The sequence below is a fragment of the Triturus cristatus genome, chromosome 1_2 (genome assembly GCF_964204655.1).
Source record: "Triturus cristatus chromosome 1_2, aTriCri1.1, whole genome shotgun sequence".
Taxonomy (NCBI): Eukaryota; Metazoa; Chordata; class Amphibia; order Caudata; family Salamandridae; genus Triturus; species Triturus cristatus.
The window spans coordinates 294,857,712-294,875,206 of NC_140580.1; the positions used below are offsets into that span (position 1 = coordinate 294,857,712).

The window sequence follows — 17,495 nt, forward strand, 5'->3', positions numbered from 1 at the left end:
GTACGTGTCGAACCCCCCGTGTATGTACACCCGAGTACGTGTCGAACCCCCCCGTGTATGTACACCCGAGTACGTTCGAGTCGTACCCCCACCCGTGTATGTACGGTGCGTACCCCCAGCGCTACGCGCTGGGGGTACGCACCGTACATACACGGGTGGGGGTACGACTCGAACGTACTCGGGTGTACATACACGGGGGGTTCGACACGTACTCGGGTGTACATACACGGGTGGGGGTACGACTCGAACGTACTCGGGTGTACATACACGGGGGGTTCGACACGTACTCGGGTGTACATACACGGGGGTTCGACACGTACATGCGGGGGCTGGGGGGGGGGGTACGGCGCTTACCGGGCCACCTACTCTGGTCGTTTCGCGCCGTACTTCGCATTAGCGACACTTTTTGGGTGCTGTGAAAATATTGCCGTCCGGACTGCTGTCGGTTCGAATCGTAATTCCTGGGTCGTGAAACGCTGCCTAGAAGCGTCCCGACGTCACGTCGCAGCATTCCCGGATCACATTCGTATGCATATTTTCGTCGGTCGGTGTTTTTTACGATTCGTACGGAAATGGTGTTTCCGTGCGAATCGTAATTCCATGTTTGTAATGTTTTACAACCGGGTACGAGTCGGACGGAGAATACGCTCCGACCGACGGTTCGTACCCGGTTTTTACCGGATCGTAATCGGCACCTTGGTGTATCGCCCCTGACAGTCTTCTGCAGCTAACCAAACCTACTTCACTTGTTTTGAGTTTAATCCCAGAACAAACACAGTTGGCATTCTTTGTATGCAGATGCAAGTGAGCCCTTTAGTTGCTGCTGTTTTTCCCATGTTTAGGAGCTCCCGACTCCACTGAAAGTAATTCCTTATTCTGATGCGGAATGTGGAATCCTCTCTACATTTTCTGCACAGAGGGAATCCAGAAGCACGGCTCAGGGTATAGAACATGCTTAGGCTTCATCTACTTTGCATTCTTTCAGTACAGGTGAAGACCCACTTTTTGAAATTGTGGTTGTTACCCAGCTCTCTAAACAATCTCTAAAAATACAAAACTGAATATTATGATTTTCAGAAACACTGAATGGCTGGCTAAAACCGTTCTGAATTGAATTCTTTCTTTTTTCCCCCAGGAGTGAAACACAAGTCCTTTCTGACTGTTGAAGACTGCTTTGAGCTTGGAAAAATTGCTTATTCCGAAGCGGATTATTATCACACAGAGCTTTGGATGGGGCAGGCTCTCAGGCAGTTAGATGAAGGAGAGGTGTCCACGGTTGATGCAGTTTCAGTCTTGGACTATCTAAGTTATGCGGTCTACCAGCAAGGAGACTTGGACAATGCACTAATGCTTACAAAAAGGCTCCTACAACTAGGTAAGTGTCTGTTTCTGGAGATCGAGCTATATCTTCAGTTTAAGTTGCAACCAATGGGGAGAAGCTGACAGTTTGGGTATTGTTTTGCTTTTGAGAGCTCTTGAAACTTCTATTCAGTTCTGGGAGTGATGGTTGGGCTACATTTACATTGGGCAAATACCTTCACTCATTATTAATGCTTGCTGGAAACAGAGTGTTGTGAATTTTAGCATAACCCGACAGCATGTTAAGTACATTTGTCTCACTATTAGCAGAGCTTAGTGGTTCCACTGTGGTACTAATAACATTACAGAAATTAGAAATCCATAGTTGTGCTATGTTTCAAAATGTTTCTAGTGTAGTGAGTGTGGGTGGAATGGTATGGTGGCAACTGTTCGCCACACCTAAATCTGTAAACACATTTATGACTAAAATACAATTCCACGTAAAATAATGTTTCTGTTGGCCATTTAAGGTCTGTTTATTTTGCTTTTCACACAATCCTGTGGAACGTTTTCTACATTTTGTTTGCTTGGATGTAGTTAATAGTATGTGTATTTAAACAAAGACATTTTTTTATTTGATAAAAGATTTTTTAATTATTTGTAAGCTTTCAAAACTTTTAATAAACAGCAGAAACTGCCCCTCCCCCCATCAATTGGCATACATAATCTCAGATGAGATTTAACTACTAGACCTACATTTTTAAGGAGATACGTTCGAATGACATAAGAAAACACCCTTATTGTGCAGAGCCAGTGGGCCTGAATCACAAGATAAACTAAGTAGTAATCCACTTGTGTACTTAATAGAAAATGTAGTTCCCAAAACTACGAGAGGAGATCTAAACTTCTGCCTCGCCTATCTTCTCTGTGTGGAGATCACCACGGTGGCTGATATACACACACACACACGTGTAGTTTGTAGTGAATATCAAAGGGAGTAGGAGTGGGAGAAAATAAGGAAACGTTTTTCAAAATGGATGGGGTTAAAGAAAAATTTAAGAAGTGGTTTGGAAGGGATCTGCTCATATAAAACACACACCCACAAAACATTAAGACATTGCAATTCACAAAAGTCGCTTCTAAAGTCACTACAGCCTTAAAAGCGTCACAACAGTCTTAAATATTTCTTGAGCCCAGCCTTGGAGTAAGTCCAGCACCACTTATGGCCAACCACTGGTACTGCGGCAGACCTCCATACAAAATAGTGAAAATAAGTATTTCAACTCCGTCAACAGAAATTACTATTAAATAAATTCTACTTTGAAATTATATGCCATGATCTTGCATAGGGCGACTGAAGTTCTTGGCCTCCAGCTCCCTCCTTTAGAGGTCAAAGCCAGTGTTGAAACGGAAGTGCTCCAGCCAGGGCAAACATATACCTTTTTGTGGGTTTGGGCCAAACCTTGCTATGGCCCCCAGTCTATCGCCAGACTGGAAAATGCCAGCATCCTGCTGCAGGTGACCCTGCATTTTTATCTCAGCACCCCTCCTCTGAAAGCTTGGTGGTTCTGGCGTTTACAAGTCAAACAGACCACAATACCTTTGCGGCATTTTCTGCCCCCCACCACCACCAACAATGGGGAGTTTAAACGAGTAGAGACCTTTAACAAAAGGGTATTTCTTCCACAAGTTGGTCCCAACATCTGTAAATGGCAGCAGCCTTTTGGGCCACTATTCCCACGCCCTTTAGAATTCAGTGGCTCAAGTCCTGCCAGGTGTCCCAGATGACCTACAACCTGTCTGCAACCAAGCCATACAGGACGGTTGTGATGTGGTTAAGTTCACAATTCGTTGTAGCTTGGACACCACCAATTCCATGGGGCGAGCAATTGGTACCAGTGTTGCCCTTTGCCGTCACACCTGGCTGCCTTCCACCGGTTTATCAGGCAATGTCCAGCCATTCCTTATGTATTTGCCCTCGTCTATTAGAGGACAGGGGCTGAATATTAAACCAGATATTGCTATTTGTCAACTTTTATTTGATCTCCTGCACTAGTACAAGTTAATGAGCAATTGCATTTCATTTATTTATGTATTTAACAAGCATGAGAAATGCAATTTTACTCTCTTGTTTTTCTTTTTCAAGCACTATAGGGAGGGTCATTGTTCCAAAAGAAATTACAACTTTTAGACCTCTGTACATGTGGACTATGTGAATAACGCAAACCTAGATGAAACGCAGATGAGTCCCGTTCAGTGCCAAAGGCAAAGATATAGTTAAAATGTGATTGAAGGGTGTACCAGGGTCAATGACTACATTTTCTGTGAAAGACCGTATAACAAATTTGTAATAAACGGTCCACAAATCAACCTCAGCAGCACACAGGAGGGGGCTCTACTATGTTATAAAGTTTTTAATATTGTACTGCCAGGATATTTACTTCCACTGTATTATGATAAAAAATAAATTGTGAACTGAGCCCTGCAATTTAAATGTAAGTGTTCCTCTCATAATCTCTTCTACATATCGTATAAGATTCCTTCTGTAATTCGTATTCCCTTTGTTTTTTGTGACAATAATATTCTCTGAACCTAAAATGTTAAATTATAATCTTATGTATTTATATCTGTGTAACCATTACCAATTTTTCTCAATGAGAAATTTTGAAACAAAAAAATGTGTTACTGTTTCGCATGTCTGTCACTGGTATTGGTGTTACTTAAAAACGGCTATGACCGGGGATAGTAAAATTGTACTAGTGTGTATATCTATATGTTAAGAATGATAGGAGGTATATTTAAATTGTTTATTTCTTTGGTTTGTTTAAGAACCGGAACATCAAAGAGCGAATGGTAATCTGAAATACTTTCAGTACATCATGACTAAAGAGAAAGAGAGCAATCTATCTGCTACGGACAGCGAGACTGAGCAAAGCAGCAAAACTAAGAAGAAGGGCCGCCCTGACGACTACCTGCCAGAGCGAAAGAAGTACGAGATGCTGTGCCGCAGTGAAGGAATAAAAATGGTAATTGTAGAATGAGTTACTGAAATGCATGACACATGTTAGATTGCTTGCAACATTTAATTTTTAAAAGTCTATTTATGCTAGATGACTTCTACAATTGTCTTTTAAAGTGCTCTTCAATGCATTGGGACCCAAGTAAGACAACCAGTAGTGCTCTACATAATATAGGAAATCTAGGTGATTCATCTCATACACATGAGTGAAGAGAAGGGGACCCAGAAGGAGACGATGTTGGAAGTGGCACGAGCCTGGGAGGCGCTAATTGAAGCGTTACGCGGTTCTGGAGGAGACCAAGACGCTGAGCCGGCCCACAGTTAGACCACGGGTGGTTAACAGCGCAAGGGGAATGAGGGGATCGAAAGCACAACCGAAGGAGAGGAAGATGGGTGGCAGGGGGAGAGAAGCCGAGCAACTGCAAGAGTGCACAGAGAACACACACCTATAGATCAAGGCACATTGAGATTAACGACTGGGGGGGGGAGCACACTGGTGGGGAGGGTAGGGGTGGGTAGAAATAGTAGTTCTGGATTTCGGGAGGGTTGTGGGGAAAAGGGCTTAAGGGGGATGGTAGGGCGGAAGTTGGCGAATAATAGGCAACGAGACTGTGGGTAATAATGTAAATCATTGTGGTTGCATAATATAACAACTTAGTAGGGATGAAGGGTGGAGCACAATCTTCCTGAATAATGCTTACAACACCTGTGTAAGAGATGATGTGGAGATGGAAATGGAAAATAATAAAAAATGTATTTAAAATAAAAATGAGTGAAGAGAAGGGGTGCACATGATTCTTTTCTGTATAGGGACACAAAAAGGGCAAGGTTCCTCATCCTTCTTGGAGGATGAGAACACTATTATACTATTTGTATTGTTTGTGCTTCAAGATATCATCTTGATCAGAATTTTAAGCATCTAACCCTTGAGAAGAACTCAGACATTTAGGTTTGTATTCAAGAGAAATTATATGAAAGTTAGCTGTTTTTGTTTTAAAGACAATTTACATAATTTTAATATGGCCTGCTATTTCCATCTCCTTTTATTTTTTTCATGACCAATTGAGTATTGTAACACCTATGCAGACTGTCTTGCCACAGATTGCTTTTAGCTTGCAGTGGGCCACAGTGGTCTACGTCATTGATGTGCGGTGTCTGGCACGAGGATAGTTGTAAAGACCAAATTGAATGTGCTCACTATTCATTGAGATTAATTTTAATGTGGTATATTTACATTTTAGTGTTCATCTCCTCTGTTCTCTTATCTTTACAGTGCTTGAAGAGCACCTTCCTTGAAAATCCTATACTTTTCTGGTGATGTAGAATGCACCAAGGCTAAGGCTTCCTCTCCCTCCATCCCGCCATGCTCCTGTTTAAAAGGACAGAAAAACAACATAGTTAAATCCGTTTAGCATTTGGCAAAGATCCTTGCAGATCCTACTGCCTCAATCTCCAGGCGTACTGTGGACTGTATTTGTAATCTGGGACTGGGCCCTAAAATTTAAAATCTATTCTTTCTCTTGATGGACCTTGGGATGTTGTATTGGGTATCAGTGAGCATAATCAGAAATCACAAACCTAAATAGTTTCAACACTTTAAGTTTAGTTAATAATGCGAGTTTGGATAATTTTTCCAATACCTTAATTCTCATCAAGAGATTAGTAAAGCTCTGGGTGACACTGGAGCCCCAAAGACGTGCCCCGCTAGAGGAGATACCATGCTGTGCAGAAGCTGAGAGAGTAATGCAACCTCGAGGGAGGGACTGAGGTGAGTGCTGGTTCGGCAGGGCCTGTGTGCGTGCAGCCTGGGGAGGAGATTACCTAGCCTGTTCCTCCCCTCCACCTGAATCCTGCACAGTTATTGACTGCCCTCGTGGGGTCTTTATGACCTGAGGATGCCGACCTGAGATCCTGGGGAGCCCATCGATAGCCTCTGGTACAGTACTGCCGGTACTAGGTGTAAGGGGATGACCCCAGGATTGGACCCCCCCCTCCCGGTGCCTGGAAATCAGGTGAGGTGCAGCGGGGCTTCCGGCCCGCCAGCGAGGCCACCATGTCCGGCTAACAAGGCTGTACTGAGGGTTCACTGCCCTCCATGATCATGCAAGCTGGTGCGCAAAATGGCCTGTATTATTAGGCCGCAGAGCATGGAGGCCCGCCCGGGAGCTACCTTTCTTCATGCTGAACTACTTGGGGACTGCCCTAGAGGGCCAAGCTCTCGTATGATCCGCGTGCCGGGGTCTCGTCGCTCGTACTTGGAGGATGAGTGGCTCTCCCTTTGGTGCTGTGGCCTGCCCCTATGCTTTGTGGGTCAGGGGCAGTTTGAAGTTGCAGCACCACAGACTGCAGACCTAGTGCACTTGGAGGGGTGGTGGATTCTGCTCTTCCACTGGAACCTATTCCCAACTCGGAGGCTGGGTCTTTTAGACTGTTTTGGCATCCCTGTTGCCCCCCTCCATTTTCTTGAGAGTGGGTCCTCTCTTGCAAGTTGGTGTGGATTCTCTTGCCCCTCTTGGCTGTGCAGGAAGTGGTCCCTGGATTCTCTCATCAGCCTCTGCCCCCATTGACTGAAATTTGATAGCTCAGTGTGCATATTGTGGCACAGGGTGCTCTCTCATGCCTTCCCTCTCACATCCAGGCTGGGGCGGGGTGCTATCATATCTGCAGCTTCTGTCTGACCTGCTGTTTCGGCTGTTTGCCGCTCTCCGCTGTTACCTGGGACCGGCCCTATATTTGGTCCCCTGTGCTACTGAGTCTCCCAGTTATGGCCCTTCACCAATCTTGCTACACCTGCACTGGGAAGGATGGAGAAAGACAGACCCTTGAAGCCGCCCCCTCCTAGCCACATATTGATAAATATACCACTCCCACTGGCAGGGGGAGATGTGCCTCACAAGGCCCTTACATCTTCTGACAATCTGGACAAAATACTTCATGCCATACACTCCTCTCAGGCGGTGGTTGAGACAAGAGGTATTAGTAGATGTGGCACTCCTCCGTCAGGATCTCTGCAATGGTACAGGCCGCTTTACTGAAGTGGAGGGACGAATCTCTACTGTGGAGGATGAGGTGGCAGATCTCAATACCAAAGTGGCCCGTCTCCTCACTCGTACGAGTGATCTTCCTCACCCTGCTGAAAATCGCACTAGGTGCAATAATCTGCATTTTATCGGATTCCTGGAAGATGCGGAAAGGGCTCAGCCTGCCACTTTCCTGGAAGAGTGGCTCAAATTCTGGATGCCACATGATAAACTTTCTTCTGGTTTTCAATAGAACGTTCACACTGGGCGCTCTCCCCCCCCCCCCCCCCCCCGACCCCCAAGCAACCCCCCCCCCCCCCCACCCCGGGGGCACAGCATAGACCCATAATTGTGAGATTTTATAACTTCAAGGACAGAGACTGTATCTTGCGGAAAGCGAGGGCTTGCCCTGACCTCTTGTATCAAAATTCTGATTTTTCTGGACCACACTCTAGTGGTCCAGGCTGAAAGACGTTCCTATGAATCAGTCAAGCAGAAGCTTAGAGCTCTCCAACTATCCTTCATACTTCTGTTCCCAGTGCGACTTAGAATTTGCCCTAAAAAAATAAAACGGTTTTTTTGATACCCTGGAGTTGGCTTGGGAGTGGCTCACAGATGAAAAAGAGCTGCATGGTCTGCCCTGTCTCTAAGTCCTCTTCTTTTAGGCAGACCTCTACCTGAGGCCCACAGCAGACCTGGCGCCGCACCCGTTCTCGAGCTACCTGACCATGGATTCAACTGGCCCCGTCTTCGACGTCCGTCCCGCTAGAGCCAGATCTCTACGACAGTGGGTGGATGCTCTGGGTCTGTGTGATATATGGAAGATCTTGAATCACTGGCAGCACCAATACAGTCACATCAGCTGCGCACCACACACATGCTCGCATTGACCTGCATTGACCTGCTCTTTATGTCCGCTCCTGATGCGCTATTGGTATGTTATGTTCATATTCTCTCCCGGGGTATCTCGGATCACACCTCGCTCCTGCTTTGTGTCGGTGATGCTGGCACTGTCTGCTGCCCTATGTGGTGCATCATTGCCTGGCATCTCCAGGACAAAACCTACCGAGACGTGGTGGGACAGGAGATCACATGCTACTTTACACTAGAGTGATGGGTCAGTCCGTTCCCCAGGCATCCTTTGGGCTGCATGTGAGGCAACTGTACGGGTGATCATCATGTTACACAGTTAGAATCTCGGACCCTCTATTTACAGTCGCAGCTTGCTACTGCACCATGCATCAACATCACCAGACAACTGGGGCTGATTCGGAAAGAAATTAGGCTTCTCTCCCTCGAGGCGACAAAACAAGTCTGGTGCATCTAGGGCACAGGTGTTCGGATGGGGGGATACAAATGGGAAACTATTGTATTGGTTGTCTTCCAGGTCTTTGGCCAATAGGGTTGTAACTGAAATTATTGATGGGGTTGGCCAGACCCAATGTACCTCTGCGGGCCCTCGCCCAAGGTTTTGTCAACTACTATGCATCACTATATGTGGCATCCCCACGTCCTGTGGAGGAGCTGGCTAATCCCCTGCTGAATGTGGTACCGCTACCTTGTCTATCAGACGCTGATCGTCGGGAGCAGGAAGAGCCTAATATGGCTGAGGAGGTGACTAAGGCCGTTGCATTGGTGCGACCCGGAAAAATGTCTGGTCCTGATGGTTACCCTATAGAATTTTATACCAAATTTAATGACGTTATTGTCCCTCACCTCTTGAGCCTCTACAACGAAGAGACAAAAGTAGGTTCCTTCCACAGAGTGATTGACCATGCCACAATTGTCCTTATACCCAAAACGCCTCTCTCATTGTCTTCTTGTGCAGACTACCACCCCAGATCACAGTTTATGAGAGAAGTTAAACGATTTGCCACTGTTTTTGCCTCCCGTTTAAGTAAGGTCCTGTAGTACCTAATTCATCCAGACCAAAGCGGTTTTATGCTTGCAAGGAGTACGAGGCATTGCTTGAGGTGCCTTGATACCTTCGGGTTATTGTCTTGCGCAATATAAATTCTCTATCATCAAATTCTCTATCTCCATGTGGCGTTGGAACCTCGCTACCTCCTCTCCTTTCCTTTGGCACTGAAATTGATTAACTTTGAATAGGATTTCGATACTGTGGACAGGGGATATCTGGGGACTGCTACGGAGAACAGTATTTGGGCCCCGATTCTGCAGCCTTTGGCAAGTCCTATACTCTAATCCGACAGCCAGAGTCCAGGTCAACAAAGCGGTATTGGATGAGTTCCCTATAAAGAGTGGCTCCTGTCAGGGCTTTCCCCGCACCCTCCTCATCCTTTTTGCACTGGCCATTGAATCCCTTGCAAGACTTATCTTTTGTGATGCCCAGATGGAGATGGACAGCGGGGCATGAGGACTTCATTGGGTTTCATGCAGACGACGTCCTCCTGTACCTGGCAAATCCGGATCCTGGGTCTTTTTGCAGAAGCATCGGGCTGCAAGTTAATCCAGCAAAATCTGTGCTGGTACCCTTTGCTCCCTCATGGGAATGTGTGGACTGGCAAATATCTTTCCCTGTACGTCATCTTAACTTCCGGTACTTTGGACTCCAGGTCGCCTTGGATCCTGTAATTACATGGTCCCTTAATGTTACGCCCCTCACTCGTAAAGTAAAAGTGGACCTCCCAAAAGTGGCAAAAACTCATGCTAAACATCATGAGAAAGATATCTGTATAACCTGATGGTTTTGCCACGCTTTCTTTCTCTGCTCCAGAACTTTCCTCTTGTAATTTCCAGTCACTGGTTCCGGGAGATGGATTCTGTAGCAAAATCCTTCATCTGGCATAACTCTAGACCTCACTTGGCATTCAGGACTTGTCTGCGTGTACCCTATGACGATGGTTTGGGCATGTCCAACCTTTACCTGTATCACCTGGCATCCCAACTTCTGATTATTAATGACTGGCTCACTGGTGGATGGTCTGACCCAGCTTTCAAAATTGGAACTTCACACATTGGATTCCCCCCACCCCCCCGAGTTATGACGATGCTCAATGGCAGCACAATTCACATCTCAATCCTTGAATTGACTCGCTTGATATTTCTTTGATGTAGAGCAACCCAGCGGCGCACTGGGTGGTGTTCCAAACTGACGCGACAAACACCCTTGTGGCATAGCACATACTTAAGAGATTACTTCCCTGGAATGTTCGGCCGCTGGGATGCCATCAGAATCACATTGCTGGGAGCCATTTGGAGGGGCACCCATATGTCTTCCTTTCAGGAGCTGTAACGGACATACTCCTTGTCGGGCACACAGTTCCACAAATACCTCACTCCCAGAGTTTAGCCCGGTGGAGGCAAAGGTCATGATGAGGGCCTTTTGATAGAGGAGTTTCCCAAATTTATCGAACATTAATCTTTAATGCCCCTGACACGTTGATGTCACTCAGGGTGCTTTGGGAGGAATGGCTAGGGCCTCTCGATGACTCAGACTGGCGAGATGCATTGATGGCCCCAAGATACTCATCATATCATCGTGATTAAGCCTAGTGCAAACATGTTACCTACATAATGCTTATCTTTCCCCAGACAGGCTGCACAGAGCCTGATTAATTCCCAGCCCGTCATGCTTCTGCCGCTCCCACGCACCCGCTGATTTTTTTCACATTTCATTAATAAAGTGGTGCTTATAAGATAATACATTTGTTAAACCAGCTCTGCAGTTATGACATTTTAAGCATGTCAATTTAAGGTCATGCTTCTAATTCACATTGTGCACATTTCAGCACTATTAAGTCTTGCTACTAATTAAAGGAACATTGCTTCATAGCGTTTCTGTGGCCTACACGGGTGTAAGAAAGTGGGTTTCTGTTGCAGTAACCCCCCCCCTTTTTTTGCCTAATAGCTGATGCACTTTTCCTTGTTGTGCCCTGGGCTCCTGCCAATCAGGTGCCCAGGGCCTGTGTTCCTTCCCTAAAAACTGCCTAACAGCCAAAACCCAAATTGGCAAACCCTGGCCACATGTCAGCCCCTGGTAAATGGTACCCTAGGTACCCCGGGCCTTGTGACCAGGGAAGGCCTCTAAGGGCTGCAGCACTCATTGTGCCACCCTTAGAGGCCCTGTACCCTAACGCACACACACTGCTCTTGCAGGCTGAGTGTCTGGATACAAGACAAAACAGAGAGTCGACATGGCACACATCCCTGTGTGCCATGCCCACAACCTACACTGCCCTGGCATACATCAGCCACCCCTCAGGTGGGGGAGGCGAGGTGAAGCACATCTCCAGGCTCTCGCCATCTTGAAGATGGGAAGCCCTGCCCAATCAGGACTAGGCTCCTGCCCCCTTCCCACAGGAGAGAGGCAGGATAGGGGGTGTACCCACCCCAGGACAGGGACCCATTGGCCCCTGCTCTTCACCTACCTGTAACACCCCTAAATCTAGTATTTAGGGGCACCCTGAACCTTCCTTCCCCAGATTCCAACATACAAAGAAGAGCAAGAAGAAAGAAGACCTGCCCTGCGGCTGCTAAGAAGAGGAAGACACCAACTGCTTTGGCCCCAGCCCTACCGGCCTGTCGACCCTCGAACCTGCTCCTGCTCCATCCCGGCATCTCTTGTGGCCAGCAACCTCACAAACCCCGGAGAACCTGGCTACATTTTGGCTCTAAGCCCCTGGGACTCCCATGAGTAGAGGCTCTACTCAAAACCTACTTCTAATCCCTGGCAGCAGCCCGGAACCGCGAACCCAGCACACTCTGCACCAGCCAAGCCTGGCCAGTGTCAGAGTGAACAAAGACCACAAGGACGACCCCACGGCGACTGTGACCCCGAGTCCGGCACCCAAGGACCTCCCTCGACACTCCTGAAGAAGCCTGCAGCCTCAGAACAAGGTGCTCCCCCTACCGCGATCAACAGAGGGTAAGATTTCCCGACACCAAACGGCACCCCTGCACGCGGCGCCCCGCGGCCCCCAGTGCCCAATCCCGGGTACCTACCTATCCTCCAACTACCCAACTTACCTCTCGAAGTGGTGGTGACACCTGAAGAATCCTCGTCCCCGAGCTTGCAGTCTTTTTCTAAACCGGAGATTTCCCATTGAAACCAATTGAGCGCCCGAAGGCTCAAAAGCACCCTGCACCCAGCCGCCCGAGTGGCCCTGGCAGTGCAACCTCTACACCTACCCACTTCCCCACTTGCCCTGAGTAAGTGACCAGGAGCCCAGCTCCCACAGCCGCGTGGCTTGCTAGTCAGCAGCCACCAACCAAGGCCCCCCTATCCCTCATAGGATAAGATTGGGCCTAACTCTCTCTGCACCCGGCTGCCCTAGAGTCGCTGAGGGTGAACCAACTGTACCTACCTGACCCCGGGGGACCCCTGAGTCTATGCCCAGAACCTCAACTTTGCCAGTCGAGTACTTACCTTTAAACCGATAACTCTATTTTCTTCATAGGGTAACATTGACTGGCTTTTTCCTGAAATTTAAGTGTGGACTTTTAAAATCTTGAAATATTCACCAAAAATCAGCCGAGTAACGAAAACGAAAATACTCACCTGCTCTTAGGTGAGCTCCCAGTGCTGGATCTTGGTGCCCAGCACTGACTCTGAAAAATAATTACAACTGTACTTACCAGTAACTCAATTTTCTGTGAAGTTTCTTCTAAGTGTCAATTTCTGCAATCTTTAAATATTCTTTAAAAATCGTATAATATCTGAAAACGTAATTACTTACCTGTTTTGGATAAAGGTCCCAGTACTGAGTCTAGGCACCCAGTACTGGATTACAAAAGTAACAAGAACATACTGTACCTGCAACTTGAATTTTCTTCCATAGGGAATCATTGACTGTTTTCTTTAAAATATTTTCTAAGTGTCAACTTTTAAAATAGCTAAATATTGTTTAAAAATCATCACAGTAATTAAGTCGACTTTAATCACTTGATTCTAAGTACTGACCCAGGACTGAATCTAGGATCCAGTCCTGGAATTCCAAAAGAAATCCTTAAAGTAATCTGTGGCAAATAACATGAAACATCCATTGAACTCAATGCATTATTGTGTTTAAAATTATGTTGCCTATTGCAACCACTTGTAACTGTTTACAAAAGTCAATTGCATATTGCAAATGTATTTATATAAAGCATCTCATTCTGAGGAAGTATATTTTAATTCCAATTGTTGGTTCTAAAATAAAACAAGCATATATATATATTTTTTTTTATATAAACCATTGGCCTAGAGTTCAGTTATTGAGTGTGTGAGACCATTTGCTGACTGAGTGTGTACAACAAATGCTTTACACTGTCCTCTGATACTGCCTTACTGCTCGACCAAGCTACCACTTTAGAGAGTAAGGTTGTATCTAACTTTAGCCTCTGCCAAGCCTCTGGGGACTGTGGACTCTGTACACCCTGTACCTATTTGGGAACCGTATATACAGAGCCACTTTCTCACAACGGGTAACTAATACTACCTGTTGTAAATCAGCACATTTCATATGCGTATCTTTTTCTGCATCTTATTTTTTTAATTTTGCGCAAACTACTAGATTAATTATTTTCATGTTAATTATTAACTTTTCCAAATCCTCCATCTGATGGTTAACTTAACCATCACACTATCATGGTTTCACACGTGAGTTCTATTCAGAAGGCACTTTCATTATCTGTTGAGTCCCTTCTCTTTCTTTTTAATCTTTTAAATTTCAATGACTTTCTATAGTCCTCATTCATAATGTGATTTAATATCTGATAGAGACATCTAGCCACAGATTACTTACCTTTAAACGTCCCAGGCTTCAGACTACATCCGGAATATTTTTGCATGAGCAGTAACCCTGTGCGCCAGTAGGTGGTGTCTATCTGCTCTGCGTGGCTTTGTCCACTCCGGAAGTGACATCTGTGTCACCTATATAGGTGCCACCTATGCACGCTGACATCAGTTCTTTTCTTCTGCCCCAGTTAGCGCTGATCCAGAGAAGAGCTATCTGTAGTAATGGTGTATCACATTAAGAGATGTTCCATTGCTAGAATGATAAGTAGGTAATAAGAATGTATTACGGTGCATCAGAATGTTATGAGTCACTTGTACCAGCCGTTCCCCACAGAGCTGCATGCATCTTTATATATTCATCTTCCAGAATAAATTTCACAATCAACTCCTTTACAATCTACTTCAATCCGTGTACTATTTATCTCTACGAGATTGCAACAATTTTTGGTGACCATTCTTGGGATTGACTATTCTCTGAAAATTTTTGGACGCATTTTGTTCAGTACCCCAGTCAAGGAGATCAAGCAGAACCTTGAATCAAGCACCTTTCTACACAGAGTTACTACCACGAAGAGCGAAACCGTTTCATGAACGCGTTACAGCACAAGAAAGCAACCAGTGAACACTGCACTCCGTCGAAGGCATGCTGGAAGAGCCACGAAGTATCGCATAGAGACTGAGTGATACTTAAAAAGATCGTCACTACATGAACATTCTTGGACGATTTGGTGAGCCACAGTGTATAATTTGTTGCTACTTTACAGTGTGAGAGGAGCGAAAGAGTGAGTCGCCCGTCACGAGCGCAACAGACTTACTTTTAAATGCTGCACTCTCTGCACTCCATTTTCGTCTTTTCCAAATTCACAAGTAGCATCTTTCTCCTGGGGCGGAAGGTATCTGTGACGTACGTGTCGTTCCTCCCCTGACACCACCCTTGCCGTGTCAGCGAACGTCATCACGTTAAAAGTCACGCACAGCGGCCATCTTGTTCTTATGGTTTCCATGGCAGCGCGCTATTGATTGCAACGTCGCGATGAGTTCACCGGAGCTGTTTACTCTCATGTCACATCTATCGTATGAAGTTACACAATTTGACAACAAATAACGGTATTTACAGCTGAATAGATAAAGATTAACGGTATTTACCCTGAATACAAGTGCATGCAGCATTTACTTGAAGTTTAGGTACAGTTACTGGCACATTTTACTTTTACTACTTAACATACATTTTACTAGAGGGAGAATCGGACTCACGTTTCAGGACAATTTTCTTGTTACCACTTTTTTTCTTATTTTATTTTTGGGAGTTTTTGAGTCCTGCCTACCAACACTTCAACTACAGATATATAAATTCATCAAGCGCTAACACGGCTGGAGATGGGAATTTTTCTAATCCACACATCAATTACCCAAAGGAAATTTTGGAGACCCCTGCTGAACCGGTAGTAGCATGGTTGGACTGGAAAGAGTACTTTCTCAAATATATTGCGAATTTAGAAGATATCACCGGAACATTTTCACCTGAAAGGAAAAAAAGAATGTTATTATACTCATTAGGTCCTGAGGGCTTACACATATTTAATGAATTGCATAAGCATGATAGAACGGAGGGTGATTTAGATGTATTTAAATCAGCCATTTTGGATCTCGATCATTTTTCTCCCTCAGTATGTATTGCTGTCACTAGGCACTCTTTTTTCTACAGGAAACTGGAGAAACACGAGTCAATAGAAGAATATGAATCTGCGTTAAAGAAGTTAGCGAGCAAGTGTAGATTTGCACAACTGCATGAGTTCATACGTGAGCAGGTGGTCATGTATACCAAGAATAAAACCTTACAGGATAAATTGTGGGTAGAAGGGGAAAGTTGTCTGAAAGATATCATTGTGATGGTTAAAAAAACAGAACTTTCTGAACGTTGTGCCAAAGCTACACTTTCTCAGGATAAAATAGGTTCAGAAGAAGTTGTGGGGAAGGTTATTAAAAAAAAAAAAGTGATGTACAGAAACCACAAAGGTACAAAGTATGACAAAAGAAAACCAGATAACACTGACAGAAGAAAATCAGATAGCGTGGAAACAAAGAAATTTAGCAATCTGATCAGTTACAGATGTGGTAATTACTCACACTCTGCAACTTATGAGAAATGTCCAGCCAAGTTGGCTAAATGTTTGGAGTGTGGTTTGATTGGACATTTCTCTAGAGTGTGTAGACGCAAACACAAGAAGAACCCTAAAGGAAAAGTAGCTTGTGTACAGGAAGGGGAAGATGAAAGTTCCTCGACTTCTAGTGACATTTACGTACAAGTGAATTGTGTTAAAAAAAAGAAAGTGGTACTAAATATCACAGGTAGCTCCTCGTCTAAACCCTTGTGTCATGTTTCCCTGGGTGGCATCTTAGTCCAATTGGCTGCTGATTCAGGCTCTCCATTTACCATCGTATCACAAGATTGGAGAATGGTTAGAGCCTAATGATGTGTCTGCTGAAAGCTTTACTGGAGATAAAATCGACATGTTAGGTTATAGAACCTTAATTTTCCGTTTTAAAGAGAGACCAGCTGTGGGAAAATTGTATATAGCTAAAGAAAGTCCATCAGTATAGGGATGGAAAGATCAAAAGTTGTTAAATATAATTTTGAATCCCAATAGTAAGGAGCAGGTATTAGTGTCATGTGATGGGGAGGACACTAAGAAATGTGTGTTACAAGAGTTTCCGGTCGTTTTTACTAATAGTATGGGTAAATTAAAAGGGTTTACCCATCAGATTCATTTAAAGGAGGGAGCAATTCCTAAGATACACAAAGCAAGAAATAGTCCCTTTATTGTCAGGGATGAGATCAAAGGGGAACTGGAAAAAATGTTAGCTAATAACGTCATTGAACCCGTAGAAGCAGCAGAATGGGTTTCTCCATTAGTCGTGGCATGTAAATCGAATGGCAAAGCCCGTCTATGTGTGGACTTAAGGTATCTCAATAACAATATATTGGTTGACCAATTTCCACTCCCTAGAATTGATGAAATGCTCTCCTTAACCCGTAATGCAAAGTGGTTTTCCACTTTGGATCTCTCAGCTGCTTATCACCAGGTGGTCTTGGATAAAGGTAGCAGACAATTCACCACTTTCTGTACACCTTTTGGTTGTTATAGATTCAAACGAATGCCATTTGGGTTGGCATCAGCCGCTGCTGTATTTCCGAGGCTGATGTCCAACCTATTCATCCACATCGAGAAATTGTGTTCTTTCAGGACGATATCCTAATAATGGGGAAGGATAAGACACACCATGATACAGTACTACGAGAAGTTTTGACCATTCTTAAAGACAACGGGTTGGTTGCCGTAGGCAGCAAGTGCAAATTTGCAGAAAAATCCGTTACTTATTTGGGACACGAGATTGGGTGTTCTGGCATCAAACCTAA

At 45.1% G+C, this 17,495-nt stretch overlaps 1 protein-coding gene across 6 annotated transcripts in view; it reads left to right on the forward strand.

The window, feature by feature from the left end:
• Window positions 1-17,495, forward strand: part of P4HA1 (prolyl 4-hydroxylase subunit alpha 1) — a 346,224-nt gene that overhangs the window by 117,610 nt on the left and 211,119 nt on the right. For all 6 annotated transcript variants that reach the window (XM_085603803.1, XM_085603809.1, XM_085603814.1 and 3 more), the window contains exons 6-7: window positions 1,136-1,375; window positions 4,129-4,325. In XM_085603803.1, the coding sequence (XP_085459929.1) occupies window positions 1,136-1,375; window positions 4,129-4,325 (437 nt within the window). The remainder of the gene's footprint in view (window positions 1-1,135; window positions 1,376-4,128; window positions 4,326-17,495) is intronic.